The 15,138-nt window shown below is 41.3% G+C and overlaps 1 protein-coding gene across 1 annotated transcript in view; it reads right to left on the bottom strand.

The window, feature by feature from the left end:
* The window catches only part of MRPS9 (mitochondrial ribosomal protein S9), a 63,021-nt gene that overhangs the window by 44,383 nt on the left and 3,500 nt on the right, over nucleotides 1-15,138 (bottom strand). The window contains exon 2 of the mRNA XM_066621126.1: nucleotides 3,737-3,916. Within this exon, the coding sequence (XP_066477223.1) occupies nucleotides 3,737-3,916 (180 nt within the window). The remainder of the gene's footprint in view (nucleotides 1-3,736; nucleotides 3,917-15,138) is intronic.

Below are 15,138 nucleotides of genomic sequence, written 5' to 3'. Positions count from 1 at the left end.
ACGGTCTATAATACCAATTAAAAAGCAATTGGTAGACTTCTGCAGAGTTATATATCAATTTGCTGGGGCTTTTTTTTTTTTTGACCCCCTAAGACACACAGTTGTAATTTATAGCTTAACTTTTTTTATTTCTTAAAAAATAAAGCCACCAGTAACAAGTTATTCTGTGAAAAAACACCCTGCGCAAGCACTGACATACCGTTAATGTATTTCCCGGTATGACTTGTTGCAAAACATAGACATCCAAAATGCCAGGAAGAAAAAGAACCCAGGACGTCTACTTTGGAAATGAACTGCACACACTGATTAATAGTAGACAGGAGATGCATAAGCACTCATCAGAAGGAATTATTACCATTCCAAGTGTAAAGCCTGATAATTCTGCTGCCAGTGCTAAGCAGCTTTTATATTTTTATAGCAGAAACTTAATTATGCTTAGCAGGCACTGTTACAGAGCCTAAGTATTTACCACACCTGATGTTATATGAGCAAATTTAACAAGCATTATAAGTACTCTACCTTGCTAAGTAAAATGTTGTTCTTTGTTGTCTTTCACTTTTAAAAAAAAGATAAAATGTTGAACTGGTCTTATATTTGACATCTGTAATAAGGAGAAAATGAGATTTTCAGGATATATCTTATTAAGGAGAGTATGTTCATATACTTGGGAGGGCTGCAGTAAACCTGGTTTGGGCTGAATTACTCAAGATCTTTTGTTAAAATTCATTATTTTTGAGTCTCTGTTCTGACAAGCCTAGTGTTCCTGACCTTCTCCAGAAAAAGTTTGGTTTTCTTTCAAGAGAAGCTAACAGTACCAGTGGTTGGAGGGAAGGAGAGCCTGATAAAATATATGATTTGTGAGTCTAACAAGGCAGCCTGGCAGCAAATCCTGCTCCAAAACTTGATTTATCACTGAATAGATATAAATGGAATGCAGACAACTTCTTGCAGGGAAGGGGAGGGGATGCTAAACCCTTCCCTTGGCTGTGCCTCAGTTTTGTTTTCTCCTACCCATGATCCAAAGTCGCTCTTACAGGAGGGAAGTAGCTGAGGAAGTCCATTTGAGGAAAAAAGCACAGACAAGGGATAGGTTATGGGATATGCGTTTCTGTCCACTATTTCAAACTGCTATTCTGCTTCATAACTGATAGGGTTCATCCATGTTGCAGTACGTGTGATGTACTGGAATTTTATTGCCTTTCAGTTTTAGTTATTGTTTAATGTTCATTATTTTTCACATACAGTTTTGTACTGTTCACCACTTTTGAGAGCTTTGGCTGAAGAATGCCTAATAATAGAGTGCACTGTTCTGATTTTAATAATCCCAGCAGGCAGATCACCAAGTCCAGAACATAAGCAATTTCAAAATGCCTGTACATATATTGAATGGGTCTTGCATCTACCTGCAAAATATGACAAGTGCTAGATCACTTCCTGGTTGCTGAATCATTTGTGGCCTAGACCTGGAGGAAAGTGAATGGGATGTGCCCCAGGATCTCAGTTCCACTGAATTTGAGATACAGGTATGCTCTGATTTTTGTACCTTTGCTCTTTCAATCATTTCAATTTACAACCATATTTCAAATTTTGTCCATGAGCTTTCCTATTTCGTCCAATTTAATCTAACTCCTCAAAGGGTAAGGAGCGGGATCAGATATAAAAATTGAGTTAACTGGAAGGCCAGAGAAATACTGCACAATGGGAGGAATCTATTGCTTCAGCATTGACTGAATATGCCTGAACAGAGGGGCAGTTTTGCAACTGCCTGGCTGCTCTCAGCAGCTCTTCATAATCGTACCTGGTAAAAGCTTGCGCAGAAGAGATTCCAGCAGAATTGCTTCTCTTTTCTGCATGCAAACCAGCATGGAAAGCCAGGACATTTTTTTAATTGTCAAGGCTAGTGGTTACCACTGAGCTTTACATGAAAAAAAAAATTTCACAGTCTCTCAAACCTCAAGCCTCAGTCTTCTTTATTGTGAGGAAGGGGACTTCTGGAGTGTTTGCTGATCTCCACATTTATTGGATTCTGGTGGCTTTGTGGTCCTCTTTGCCTGGCCTTCCATAAGAGCAAAGGCACAGTCACCTACTTACAAGGAAACATGTGTGGCTCCGTTTCACTTTCAGCTCAATAGACTCACAATAGACTCCGTTTCACTTTCAGCTCAATAGACTCAGCCAGTGGTTCTCAAACTTTTAGCACCGGGACCCACTTTTTAGAATGAGAATCTGTCAGGACCCGCGGGGAATGATGTCATGACTGGAAGTGACATAATCAAGCAGGAACATCCAATCCTAGGCTGGAATCCTACCCACGCTTACCCAGGAGTAAGTCCCATTTACTATCATTGGTAAAAGCATAAACATAGTAGCCTTTTAAAAGTACAAAGCTGTAACAGTTCATCAGATGCAGTCATATACCATGGTGGCATCAAGTCTAATATATTAAAAATAAAATATTGAAATGAATGGGGACCCACTTGAAATTGGCTCACGGCCCACCTAGTGGGTCACAACCCACAGTTTGAGAAACATTGGACTAGGTTATGCTTTGACATTTGTCCATTTTTTACTTTTGTCCATGCTTTAGTCCCTAACGAGACAAAAACCCAAGATATGTCTGTACTTCTGAGTTATGATCAGCCCATTATCCTTAATCAATGATTAAGGATCTCCACTACAAATCTGTCCATTATCCCAGAAAGAAAAATGACTATATAAGATCACATGCCTTTCTGGAAAGAAGCAGGGGGGAAAAAAGCTAGTGAGAAAAAAAATATGAAACAAAAAGAAAAAGAAACATGGTAACTAAGAATAGAAGATCTGCCTCACTAGATCAAAACGCTAAACCAGCATTCAGTTTTCAATGGTGGACAGCTAGAAACTTTCAAGTATGCAAGGATAGGTATGAAGGTGATCTCCTCCTCTTTATACCTCAGTGGTACACTGCTTCTACATGTGGAAGTTAACAGTACCATAGCTAATAACCACATAGTGCTATACCAACAATGCTAACAAAAAGAAAAATTAGAAAAAATAGGTTGGTGCAAAGGAGATGTGCTAATTTCTATGGTTTTAATTTTTTAAAAAATTTCTGGATGAGAAATAAGTTTTCTAAAGCTGCAGAGACTAAAAAGAAACTTCCAGAAAGTACCAACTGCTCAACACCAAATAAGTACTGAAGTCAAAATTCAAAACTGAACCAACAGCTCAATCCTAAGAATACTGAATCCAAGGTTACGCCCCAGTGAGTCAGGTCTTTCTTCCAAGTTAGTGGGCACAGAATTACAGCCCAGGCATTGGCAACAAAGTGGCAAAAAAAAAAAGGTTCCTTGCAATGCTAGCTGTTGTAGTATCATACGTGAGACCCCAGTATAAGAATACGCAGCAGGTCAAATTACGGGTAAATGCTTCCAAATGCTACATAAACCTTGATAGTGGTTCTTACGACCTCAGATCAAGGGGATTATCCATTAGTAGTTTTAAAAAGAGCCTGCTGTGCTTTAGCAAGGTTTGGTATAAAGTTCTATACTGTTCTGTCTGACCTCGCACAGTAGTAGGGGTAGAATCTCTATTCAGAGCCACAGTTGCAATGTTTCCTATGTATAGTAGTATTCTCTCATATGCTGACAGTTCGATTAAAATTCACAGAGAGCTAAGGGGCTCATGCTGAAGCAAAGAGCTTTCAATTCTGAAACCCTGCAGTAAATTACTTCTCCAACTGAGCAACCATACTTACATCAATATCCTCTTGGGTAAAAGTTTCTGGATCTTCTCCCATCATGTTGGCTAAATGTCTCTTTCCTATGCTGAACTCTTCAATCTGTTTTTTAATAAAAGCTTCTGTGTACTTTTCAGGTCCTGAAGCGGCAACTTTTTTTCTATGAGCTGTTGTAGTAGTACAGATTAGTCTTAAGGTCTAGGGAGGAAAAACAAAGTGGCTTTTAAATGATTGACAATAAAAACACAAAACATACATATAGTCTGGAGGCATATGATTCAGCAGACTTGCTGAAGTTAAGCAGGTCTGGGAGGTTGGTTGGTGCCTAAACAGGCAATGGCTGCCCTGAGTTCCATGATGGAAGAAAAGTGGGACAATTATTAAAACAAGCAAGGCTTGTCCATGCTTATAATGCAGAAATGAAAACATTATTATTCTGGAACTTTTTCAACAGTTTAGTATGCCAATGTGGCACAGTGAATCAAATGCTGGGTTTAGATCAGGCAAACCAGGATTCGTATTTCCACTCATGAAGCTCACAGGGTAATTTGGGGTTAATTATCTCTCTGTCTTAACCAGTTCACAAGATACAACTATCTTGTTGTATCTAAGACAAAGATGTACCCCAAGCTCTAAGGCAGGATTCAAAAGTAATCCATTTTTAAATTTCTGCATATGAGAATACACTCAGAATTATACTAATCCAGCAGATATACAGAGTGACCCAAAAGTAGGCCGACAGTAAATGATAACATTTATTCCACCTACTGTCCACCTACTTTTGGGTCACCCTGTATATTAAATACTGCTGGTCTCACTTCTGGGATTTGTGATTATATGAACTAAGTAACACTTCATTGCCTCACTCGAAAAGTAAAATTCTAGAAGCAAGCAAAATACAAATAAGTGCTATAGCAAGATAAAGGATTGCTCCCTGAATACCTGATACCTCCCCCGTAAATGAGTTTCATTTGGGGTTATTCTTTCCTTACAAATTTGGTATTCAGAGATTTCACAACAAAGCAAGAAAACTTATCACTGAGAAAGCAAACATAAGTGCCTTTCAAATCTTAAGGCATGACTGATTTACACTGTCCCATCAGCCAAAATGAACTGATGTGAGAAACGAATGCTGTAAGAAATCTCAGCACCCATTTTATTGGCAAGATCTCCAGTACAGAAGACACACAAAATGTGTCTAAGAGCAAGCAACATTCCAATGTAGTTCTCACTCCTGTGATCAGTGTTCTGTAGAAATCATAACTGCCTTGTTGCTGATGAATATTTATTAAGAATAGCAAACGTTCCATGGATCAACTAGACCAATTAGGAGAGGACATACCTCTATGCCCAAACCACCTTTTCAACTGCATCAGGATAGTCAAAACTTGCAGAAAATTATGCTAAGTGGACAAATTACACACTTGATCAGTACAATATGTTCTCCTAGAACTAACTTGGACAAGTACTTTGTTTTCCTATGCACAAGCATCAAATTTTTAAGAGACTTGGGACACTTCAATTTTCCATTCCTGTGATTAGAATACTTACATTTTCACAAACCTGGAAATGTTTGGCAAGAATGGGGCACTAGGAAAGACAGATATGAGTCAGTGGGGATAGCGCTGGCTGAGAAACAGAGATTATAAGACTGGAGTAGAGGCAAGAGAAAATTAGCTGTAAAAAGAAATGACAAGCCACAGAAGAGTAGTCTACTAGAATTCTGCCCAAGTCTTTAATACACACATGGTGATTATTTTCAGACTTTTCATGCTAATTATTTAAAAGAAGAATATGAAACTTAAGATTTCCAGGAGGCCAAATTTCACAGCAACAGCCCGCTGCAATGCACACTTATTTGGAAAGATGTCATACAGAGTTAAGTGGGACTTACTTTCAAGTAAGTGTGCATAAAAACGTGACTGTATTACCAAATTCTGGGTGCATGCAAAAACCAAATGAATGCATGCATTCCACTCTTGACAAACGTGTAACAACTTCTTAAGATCTCAGAGAATGAGGATTCAAGCCTCCCTTGAGCAGCTTGTTCTATTAGTTAACATATTGACTAAGACAGACCATTTGAAAACCCTGGTTTGGAGGCTGACATTTTTGGCTGAACAATTTATTCCCTCCTTCTTAAAACCTTAGTATGATTGCCATCAATGCCTACTAACAAATACAATTCCAGCTCAAAACAATGGGCCAAGAGACAGTTATCTTCTGGCTTTTGTGGAAGACTATAAGATATGGCTAGACAGATTTGTTTTTCTTTTAGCAAGATAATCAGTGGGTAAGACAACTGTAATTTCAATCAAGCACTCTGCCAAAGGAACAGAAGAATCACTGGCAAAGCAGTAATGGCTCAAGCCTGGCAAAGAGCCATCTTTATGCTACTTTATTTGTCCTGTGTTCATATTAACAAAGCTTCTCAGCAGTCTAATTATTCCATAAACAGATTACTGGAGTTGTCTCCCTGGAAAGAAACAAGTCACAAGGAGAAGAAAAAAGGAAAGAAAAAAACCCCAGAAATTTAAGGGTGCAGTCTTGGAGGTCTACTGAGCAGCTACACTCAACAGCAATTTAAAGAGAGTCATCTAGCTGCCAACTTCTATAGTCTGCAATTTGAAGCACATTCTTTTTTCAAGTCTGGTTGAATTGAGTGAGCCTCGGTTATTTGTAAGTAAATGCCTTCAGGAACAGGGCCAGGATGCAGACTTGGGTTCTGGCAAGACTTAGAGGGATGCCATTTTTATTGGCAGATGCATGAAGCAACTGAACTAAAGACAGCTTAAAATTAAGGAAAAAAAAATCTTCCAATAACATAGCAAAGAATTTAGGTTGCAAACCTAATGCTGTGCTCAGTCGGCCTAAATCCCTTACACTGGTCCAGGAGTATTGCAAATATATGGTATGTTTGTGCCTCTGTGAGAGCAGGCCCCCCAACACAAGGACATGCACCAGACTCCCTGCACTGGAACCTGTTGTGAAGGAGTAAGTTTGAGCCAGCCAAGGGCAGCGGTCACGGAGGGTTGGGGATGGTGGCAGGGGGGAATTACAGGAACGTTTGGGGCAGGGGGAAGGTGGACTGGGCCTGGGGGGTGGATGGGACTGGGCTAGGTGACCCAACTCTGAGCAACCAAGCATTACACCTGGCTACTAGGATCTGCTCCAGGAATTTCACTGGCACACATCCGAGTAGCCCCATTGGGATGGCTGCCTTGTGACACAGGGTAAGGGGAAATAAATTCCCTTACTCCAAGTTGCGTGGCAGTCAACTCCTACCATGTGCTAGATACAGTGCAAGCCAGTTGACCTGCCTGCTCCAGCACAGGATAGGATTGGACTGCCCTTCCCTTTTTGTGTCTCAGTATCCACAGGGGTTCCGTTCCCAGAACCCCCACAGATGCTACAACCCATGGAAATGAAATCTTCGGGTGAGGTACCCTGCAAAGAGTCAGGCAATCCTAGAGCTGAGCTTCAATTGCATCCAGAGGGCCAGGGAAACCTCCCCAACGCTCAGAAGGCTTTCTAAGCCCTCCAGAAGGCCAAAAACAGCAACATGGTTTTCAAGCTGTGGAAGGTCTTAGTAGGCCTTCTGAGGGTCAGGAAGGCTTCCCTAGCCCTCAGAAAGCCCTAAGTATACGATGTGTTTGGAGGGAAGAGGTCCAGTTGAACCTTCAGGTTCAGAACCCACGGTTAGATAGAACTGTGGGTTCCAAATCTGGGGATAATCGGTCTGGACCTGTAATTCCTTATGATACTGCAAAGCACAGATGAATGAGTTAAGAGATCCATACCATCATCAGTACCAAGCAAGTTAACAAACTCAATTCAGTAAAACTATCTACTGCTGTTTTCTTGGGGGTGGATAAGGGCATTTCTAAAAAGTCATAATGGGCGGACAACCTTTCATGCAGTAAATATGAGTTTTTGAGAAGCCATTTAAAGTTGCTTCCAGGAGGTCCTCTGAGGCACTCCAGCAGTAGATAATCAAATTCACAGATACTGAGCCTCTGGATAAGGGGGGGCCCACTGTATACTGCTTCTCAACAAAAATGTTCACAGAGAAGTTTGCAGAGCAAAATAAATAAGAGTTACCATCTGGAGAAACTGAAAAGTAGGACCATGTGCACAACCTGTGCATTTTGTCGCAAAAGAAAGGCCCATTGTGTTCAAGAGAGCTTAACCTCTGGAAAGCATGCCTAGGATTGTAGCTTAAGTTTAAGAATCAAAAAACAAAACAAATAAGGTGGAAATGATCTCAAAAGACTGAATGAAAATATTCCCATTCTGAGTTCCTGGAATATTACCATAAGCACTGTGAAGGAACAACACACCTGTGCCATAATCATCCATCACTTGTATGTATCATTCCCATGTAAAGAATCAGAATGCTTATTACTAAGGACCTCCTAACAACTAATGCTGACGTAACTTCCAGCAAGTTCCTGGCCTAACTATAAAATGTTAAGTATGATTACCAGGTCTCTTTTGATACATTTCTTGGGAAGATTCTCACTTCCATTTACAACTACTTATTGATAGTCCTTCAACTATAGCTAGCTCCACTCTAAAGAGTTGCTAACTCTAAGCATAAGGAGTCTACTTCTGTATAATAGTCTGAGTTTTCAGTATTTGCTGGCTCATATTTAATCTCCAAATATAAGTTCTTAATAAACATTTTCCAGAATTGCAGACACAGTAATACAGCTTTGCCTACCAGTATGGATGCACATTCTCAATTTGCAGCCTGCAAATGCTTCTGCTTGTGACTGTAAACAGTTACTACCCTCACGTACAGCAGTTATGACAATGTCTTCCAGCAACAAGTATCACCTAAGGACCCATTTCTAAACTGCATTCCAAAGCGTGCTGAACCACAAATGTGTGCTGCTGATAAAGACATGACATAGACAAAACCGTCCATTTGTCATGAGTGTTTTCAAGCACTGATCCCAAGGGGAGGAAATATGGCTGCACCAGCAGAAGCAGAAATTCACCTGCCAGAAGGTCCAGAAATTGTAAGACACTGGCAGGATTTACAAATGACTTTTAGGAAGATGTAATCCAACTCTTCCTCAATGTTTTGATGATTTTCTTTAAAAAAGAGCTTTTAATCTTTCAAAAAGTTATAAGAAGTTACTTGTGTGTTTTGGGATTTTGGGGGGATGAATTCACCAGAGTATTTATTATTTAAGTGATTTATATCCAGTTTTTTCCTCCGAATAATTGGAAAACTAAAATAGATTATGACTTAAGTATCTTTCAAAGAGATCATTTCAATCATCTTTCTCTACCTGCTCTTCACCATCTTCCTAATTCATTTTTCTCTCCTCTCTTGACCACAGGGTGAAAACAGCCTGGAGTACCAGACCTTTGGTATCTTCCTCCTGTTCATAAAAATGGAAGGCTCTCCACATCAGCTGGAAAGGGGCCTTTTCTAGGTTTGCTTGCAGGGAAGTCACCAATGCTAAACAGCCTCTCTTCATCCAGGTAAATATGGCTTCCTTGTACAAGTATAGCCATAGGTCCCTCTTTTCATGCCATATTTTTCAAACCTTTACACAAGGATCATGCAGATACGCATGAAGTTCTTTACTTGCTGTGATTACAGTAGCTTGCTGGTCTTTATCAGCCTGTCTCTGAACTGGAGTACAAAACCTTGTCTGTTTCCCAAACTCCTCGTCCTCATTGTACTCCTCTTGGCTTCTTTTCTCATCCATACCATCACCTTGACTAGAATTGAATGACACATAAGCAAATTAGTCCTTTATTGTTCTTATTTCAAAGGCAGCAACCCTATCTAGTAGATCTCTCAAGAGCAGGTCAAGGAGAGCAGATATTCTGTAGAACAGACCATCGGTAAACTTGCTCAGGTGTTCATTACTTTTAAGGGTACTTGGCATTTTGTAAGCAAGGCACATCGTCGTCATCATCATCTTCTGCCTTAACTTAATTTTGTGCTGAATCTGCACCAGCAGTGGTAAAATTTTGCTTAGCAGACTACTCTTCTGGTTCACCTCCACTGTTTCTTAAAGACTTATAGGGTATCAATGAGGATCTAACAAAACCTCCAGTTACAACTGCAATGTACACATGGTTTTCAAACTATACTTTCAACACTTTAGACGGTATCCAAAACATGAAATTCCATTGTCTGGGTAGTTCCTGCTACATTTCAAAGCATAACAGTTTCATGGAGCTTTTCAGTCAATGGGGTTGTGGACATACTTCTAACAAATGTCTTCTATGACGATTTTTTTTTTACTACTTACTAGCAAGCTTTCAGAATCTGTGCTCTTGCATTACGGAATACTTTCACCACCAGGCATAGGCAGTATACCATGCCTGGCACACGATGAGGACCAAGATCCCCAACAACCTCTGCAACATTTCAACCAAAGTTCACAATCACACACTCTGATTGTAAGTCAAGTGGTAGCAGCCATTTCCTGATGACCCTTGTTAAATGGCTACAAATGTGCTCTGTGGTACAAGTACATAAGAACATAAGAACAGCCCCACTGGATCAGGCCATAGGCCCATCTAGTCCAGCTTCCTGTATCTCACAGTGGCCAACCAAATGCCCCAAGGAGCACACCAGATAACAAGAGACCTCATCCTGGTGCCCTCCCTTGCATCTGGCACTCTGACATAACCCATTTCTAAAATCAGGAGGTTGCGCATATACATCATGGCTTGTACCCCGTAATGGATTTTTCCTCCAGAAACTTGTCCAATCCCCTTTTAAAGGTGTCCAGGCCAGTCGCGATCACCACATCCTGTGGCAAAGAGTTCCACAGACCAACCACACGCTGAGTAAAGAAATATTTTCTTTTGTCTGTTCTAACTCTCCCAACACTCAATTTTAGTGGATATCCCCTGGTTCTGGTGTTATGTGAGAGTGTAAAGAGCATCTCCCTATCCACTCTGTCCATCCCCTGCATAATTTTGTATGTCTCAATCATGTCCCCCCTCAGGCGCCTCTTTTCTAGGCTGAAGAGGCCCAAACACCGTAGCCTTTCTTCATAAGGAAGGTGCCCCAGCACCGTAATCATCTTAGTCGCTCTCTTTTGCACCTTTTCCATTTCCACTATGTCTTTTTTGAGATGCGGCGACCAGAACTGGACACAATACTCCAGGTGTGGCCTTACCATCGATTTGTACAACAGCATTATAATATTAGCCGTTTTGTTCTCAATAACTTTCCTAATGATCCCAAGCATAGAATTGGCCTTCTTCACTGCCGCCGCACATTGGGTCGACACTTTCATCGACCTGTCCACCACTACCCCAAGATCTCTCTCCTGATTTGTCACAGACAGCTCAGAATCCATCAGCCTATATCTAAAGTTTTGATTTTTTGCCCCAATGTGCATGACTTTACACTTACTGACATTGAAGTGCATCTGCCATTTTGCTGCCCATTCTGCCAGTCTGGAGAGATTCTTCTGGAGCTCCTCACAATCACTTCTGATCTTCACCACTCGGAAAAGTTTGGTGTCATCCACAAACTTTGCAACCTCACTGCTCAACCCTGTCTCCAGGTCATTTATGAAGAGGTTGAAAAGCACCGGTCCCAGGACAGATCCTTGGGGCACACCGCTTTTCACTTCTCTTCATTCTGAAAATTGCCCATTGACACCCACTCTCTGCTTCCTGGCCTTCAACCAGTTCTCAATCCATGAGAGGACCTGTCCTCTAATTCCCTGACTGTGGAGTTTTTTCAGTAGCCTTTGGTGAGGGACTGTGTCGAACGCCTTCTGAAAGTCCAGATATATAATGTCCACGGGTTCTCCCACATCCACATGCTTGTTGACCTTTTCAAAGAATTATATAAGGTTCGTGAGGCAAGACTTACCCTTACAGAAGCCATGCTGATTCTCCCTCAGCAACATCTATGTGTTTTGAGATCCTATCTTTGATGAGGCATTCCACCATCTTACCCAGTATAGATGTTAGGCTGACCGGCCTATAGTTTCCCGGGTCCCCCCTCTTTCCCTTTTTAAAGATAGGCGTGACATTTGCTATCCTCCAAACTTCTGGCACCGTGGCCATTTTGAGGGACAAGCTACATATCTTAGTCAAGGGATCTGCAACTTCATTCTTCAATTCCTTAATAACTCTTGGGTGGATGCCATCAGGGCTCTGAGACTTATTGATCTTTAATTTATCAATGAGGCCTGAAACATCTTCTCTTTTAACCTCTATCTGACTTAACTCCTCGGTCAGGAGGGGCCGTTCGGGCAGCGGTATCTGCCCGAGGTCTTCTGCCGTGAAGACAGATGCAAAGAACTCATTTAATTTCTCTGCCATCTCTAAGTCTCCTTTTATCTCCCCTTTCCCTCCCTCACCATCCAGAGGGCCAACCACTTATCTGGCAGGTTTCCTGCTTCTAACATATTTGAAGAAGCTTTTATTATACCCCTTAATGCTGCTGGCCATGCGTTCCTCATAGTCTCGCTTGGCCTCCCATATCACCTTCTTACATTTCTTTTGCCACAGTTTATGTTCCTTTTTATTCTCATTAGGGCAAGACTTCCATTTACAGAAGGAAGCTTCCTTGCCCTTCACAGCCTCTCTAACTTGGCTGGTTAGCCATGCGGGCACCCTCCTGGATTTAGTGGAACCCTTCTTTCTTTGCGGTATACACCTCTGCTGGGCCTCTATTACTGTTGTTTTAAGCAGCCTCCATGGACTCTGGAGAGATTGGACTCTTTTTACCCTCCCTTTCAACCTCCTTCTAACCAGCCTCCTCATTTGAGGGAAGTCCGCCCGTCGGAAGTCAAGGGTTTTTGTCGTCAAGTTAAGACTTTTGTTGAAAGTCAAGTCTTTCGCAAGGCAGACAAACAGTGTGAAGTTGCTGACAAGCTGTGCACTGGAGGAAAATACTGATCTTCAGGACTCTTACTAGCTCATCAGAAACCACAAAAGCTAGTTCTGGTAATATTTACTTGTGCCCAAAAGAGAAGCTGTGCCTAAAGGAGATTGTTGTGAGGCTCACTATGAGCTCGCTATGCCTAAGAATCCAACAAAATAATATTGTAGCATTTTCATTGCAAACACACAGGCAGAGGTTAACACTATGTGGTGAATGGATTGCCACTGAGATTCCTCCTCATTGCACCCTCCATGGTAACCTGCGGCAACCTACCAAATAGAGATGGCTGATCTGACATGGATGAAGTTGATGGAGAGCAAATGCTGTCTTGGCACACAGCAGAAACACTATCTAAGGAGACAACCGCTGTTCACTGTAAGAGGTCCACTTTGCAAGTGTCCTCGATTCTGCACCTAAGATTTTTTTCTTATAATTTTCAAATGAAGCACAGGAATAAAAAGACAATGACACAGGGCTGTCATGCATGCTTTTGGTATTTCCATGGTTGCATGCAAATTCTCCCTCAAATAAGGCAACATCTCATTCATTAGGCAGCTTGCCCCTCTAAGCAATGCTAGAAGCAATGTGCTCAGGAGATGCACCCAAAGAGAAGGTTTGGCAGGAGATGATATGATCTCTTTCTCAATAAGGATAACTAGTGATGTTTCTTATTCCTTTTTGGTCACTTTCTACTCAGTGTGACAGGTGCTGCTGTGATATGGTAGGAAACTCATCCGGAACAAGAAAATCTTATATGGCTGTATCATCCATTCTGCATACTATGTCTTTAATTGTAGAGATACTGAAAGAAGCACTCCTAATTTTTTCCTTCTATCAATTCTGAATTTCATTGTTGAAGATGTACTACAACACGTAGAAACAGAAAGTAGCACATAATTACGGACACTATTGAAAACTGATAGTTCAAGAGCCCCCCTCCAAATCACCCCATAACAGATCTGCAAGACACAGTCACTGTGCATGGGCCAAAAAAGTTAAAAAATGATAATCAAGTACCCCCTGAAACAGACTCCATTCCCAACCAATACACACAACTCTCCTCAGTGCTCTCCACATCTAAGATTCATGCCACACACTTCACCGCAAATCTCACAAGATGCAAAGTATGCAGGATACATTTTAAAAGTCTCCCCCTCCATACATTCACAAATGTAGTTTACTCACCGTATCATGTGCTCCATATGCTAACAGATTCACAGATGGCTTCAAGGCTCCACAAATTATAAAACAAAAAGTCATCCAATGCACTGCATTTGGATGGTGAGCAGACTGAGATTTCTTAAAGGCACTAGTGACAGTAGATCAATCAATGCCTATAGATCCAAAACAGTAAAAAAATAGAGACAAACCAAGGCAAGACTTTTAAAAGCCAGCATTCTCAGAACCAGAACTAATATGATGTTGATTAACAAAAAATCCAGAGCACTGTTGTACAAAAGAGGCATTCTACATTTTCAGAACAGGTTGAAAATAAAGTCATATTAAAGTTTACTTTTAGTGAGCAAAAGCAGAATCACAGAATGCTATTTCACAGAAATGGAAGGGGCTAAGAAGTTATCTTGTCCACACCTTGAAGCATCCACACCTGCTAGCATGGAGGCCCTCTTCTTCAGACAAATGGCTGAAGATAGTCACAGACTCTAATAGCAATCATGTGGGGGGTCACCATTAGTAGTGTTTTAGTAGACATCACCACTCAACTTCACAAGCATATACCGGTAGATCACTATGGACTTCAGCTCTTCTGAAACATCTCTCAAATACACAGCAAAGGACAATTCTCCCCTTGCATCTTCAGAGCCCTGGAACTGAACCGTAAGAAGGAGCCAAACCTATGCTTGAGAATACGTTAAAATACTCTTGGTTTTTCTACCAAAATGGCTCAAAAAAGAAGAATGCACCATACGCAGCCTCCATGAGGCATCCTACGTTAAAGTGGGCAGCACGACCAAGGTTGTACCATTGGCTATTTCTGCATCCTTAACCTTAGATAGAAACCCTTATAGAGAAAGGAAAAACAAGGTGACAGTCTTGCAACAAGCAACAATCTTTACAGTCTTATCAAGACTGTTTTTGGTCTCCATAAGCAAGCAGCTGACTGACCACATAAAGTCAGAAAACAACAATGCACTGCCACCCAGTGGCGTAGCTAGCGAGGGGCAGTTTGCCCCATCTGCCAGCCTTGGGGGGGGCGACACCACAAATTACCCAACATCGCTAACATCGCAGAGGTTATGAGTAACCCCATCATGCTATATACCGTTTGATGTGGAATTTTCAGCTGAAAGCAATGTAAAAAACCGGAGGAAATTATCTCCTTTCCATCAAAGGTTATAGACAAAAACCGGGAAACCAAAAAATGCATGGAGCCCTATGGAAAGTGAAACCAAGTCATATCACGTGCTTACTCGCGAGTAGGTGAACGTGCCTTAGTCCATCGGAAAGGGCAGGCTGAGAGGAATCCAATGACATCAGAATGGCTCCTATCCAATGAAAGCTGCCCCCAAAAAACACC

Source organism: Tiliqua scincoides, chromosome 3, assembly GCF_035046505.1.
Source record: "Tiliqua scincoides isolate rTilSci1 chromosome 3, rTilSci1.hap2, whole genome shotgun sequence".
NCBI classification, from domain to species: Eukaryota; Metazoa; Chordata; class Lepidosauria; order Squamata; family Scincidae; genus Tiliqua; species Tiliqua scincoides.
The sequence above is the reverse complement of the archived record's forward strand: the minus strand, read 5'-3'. Positions and strand labels throughout refer to the sequence as shown.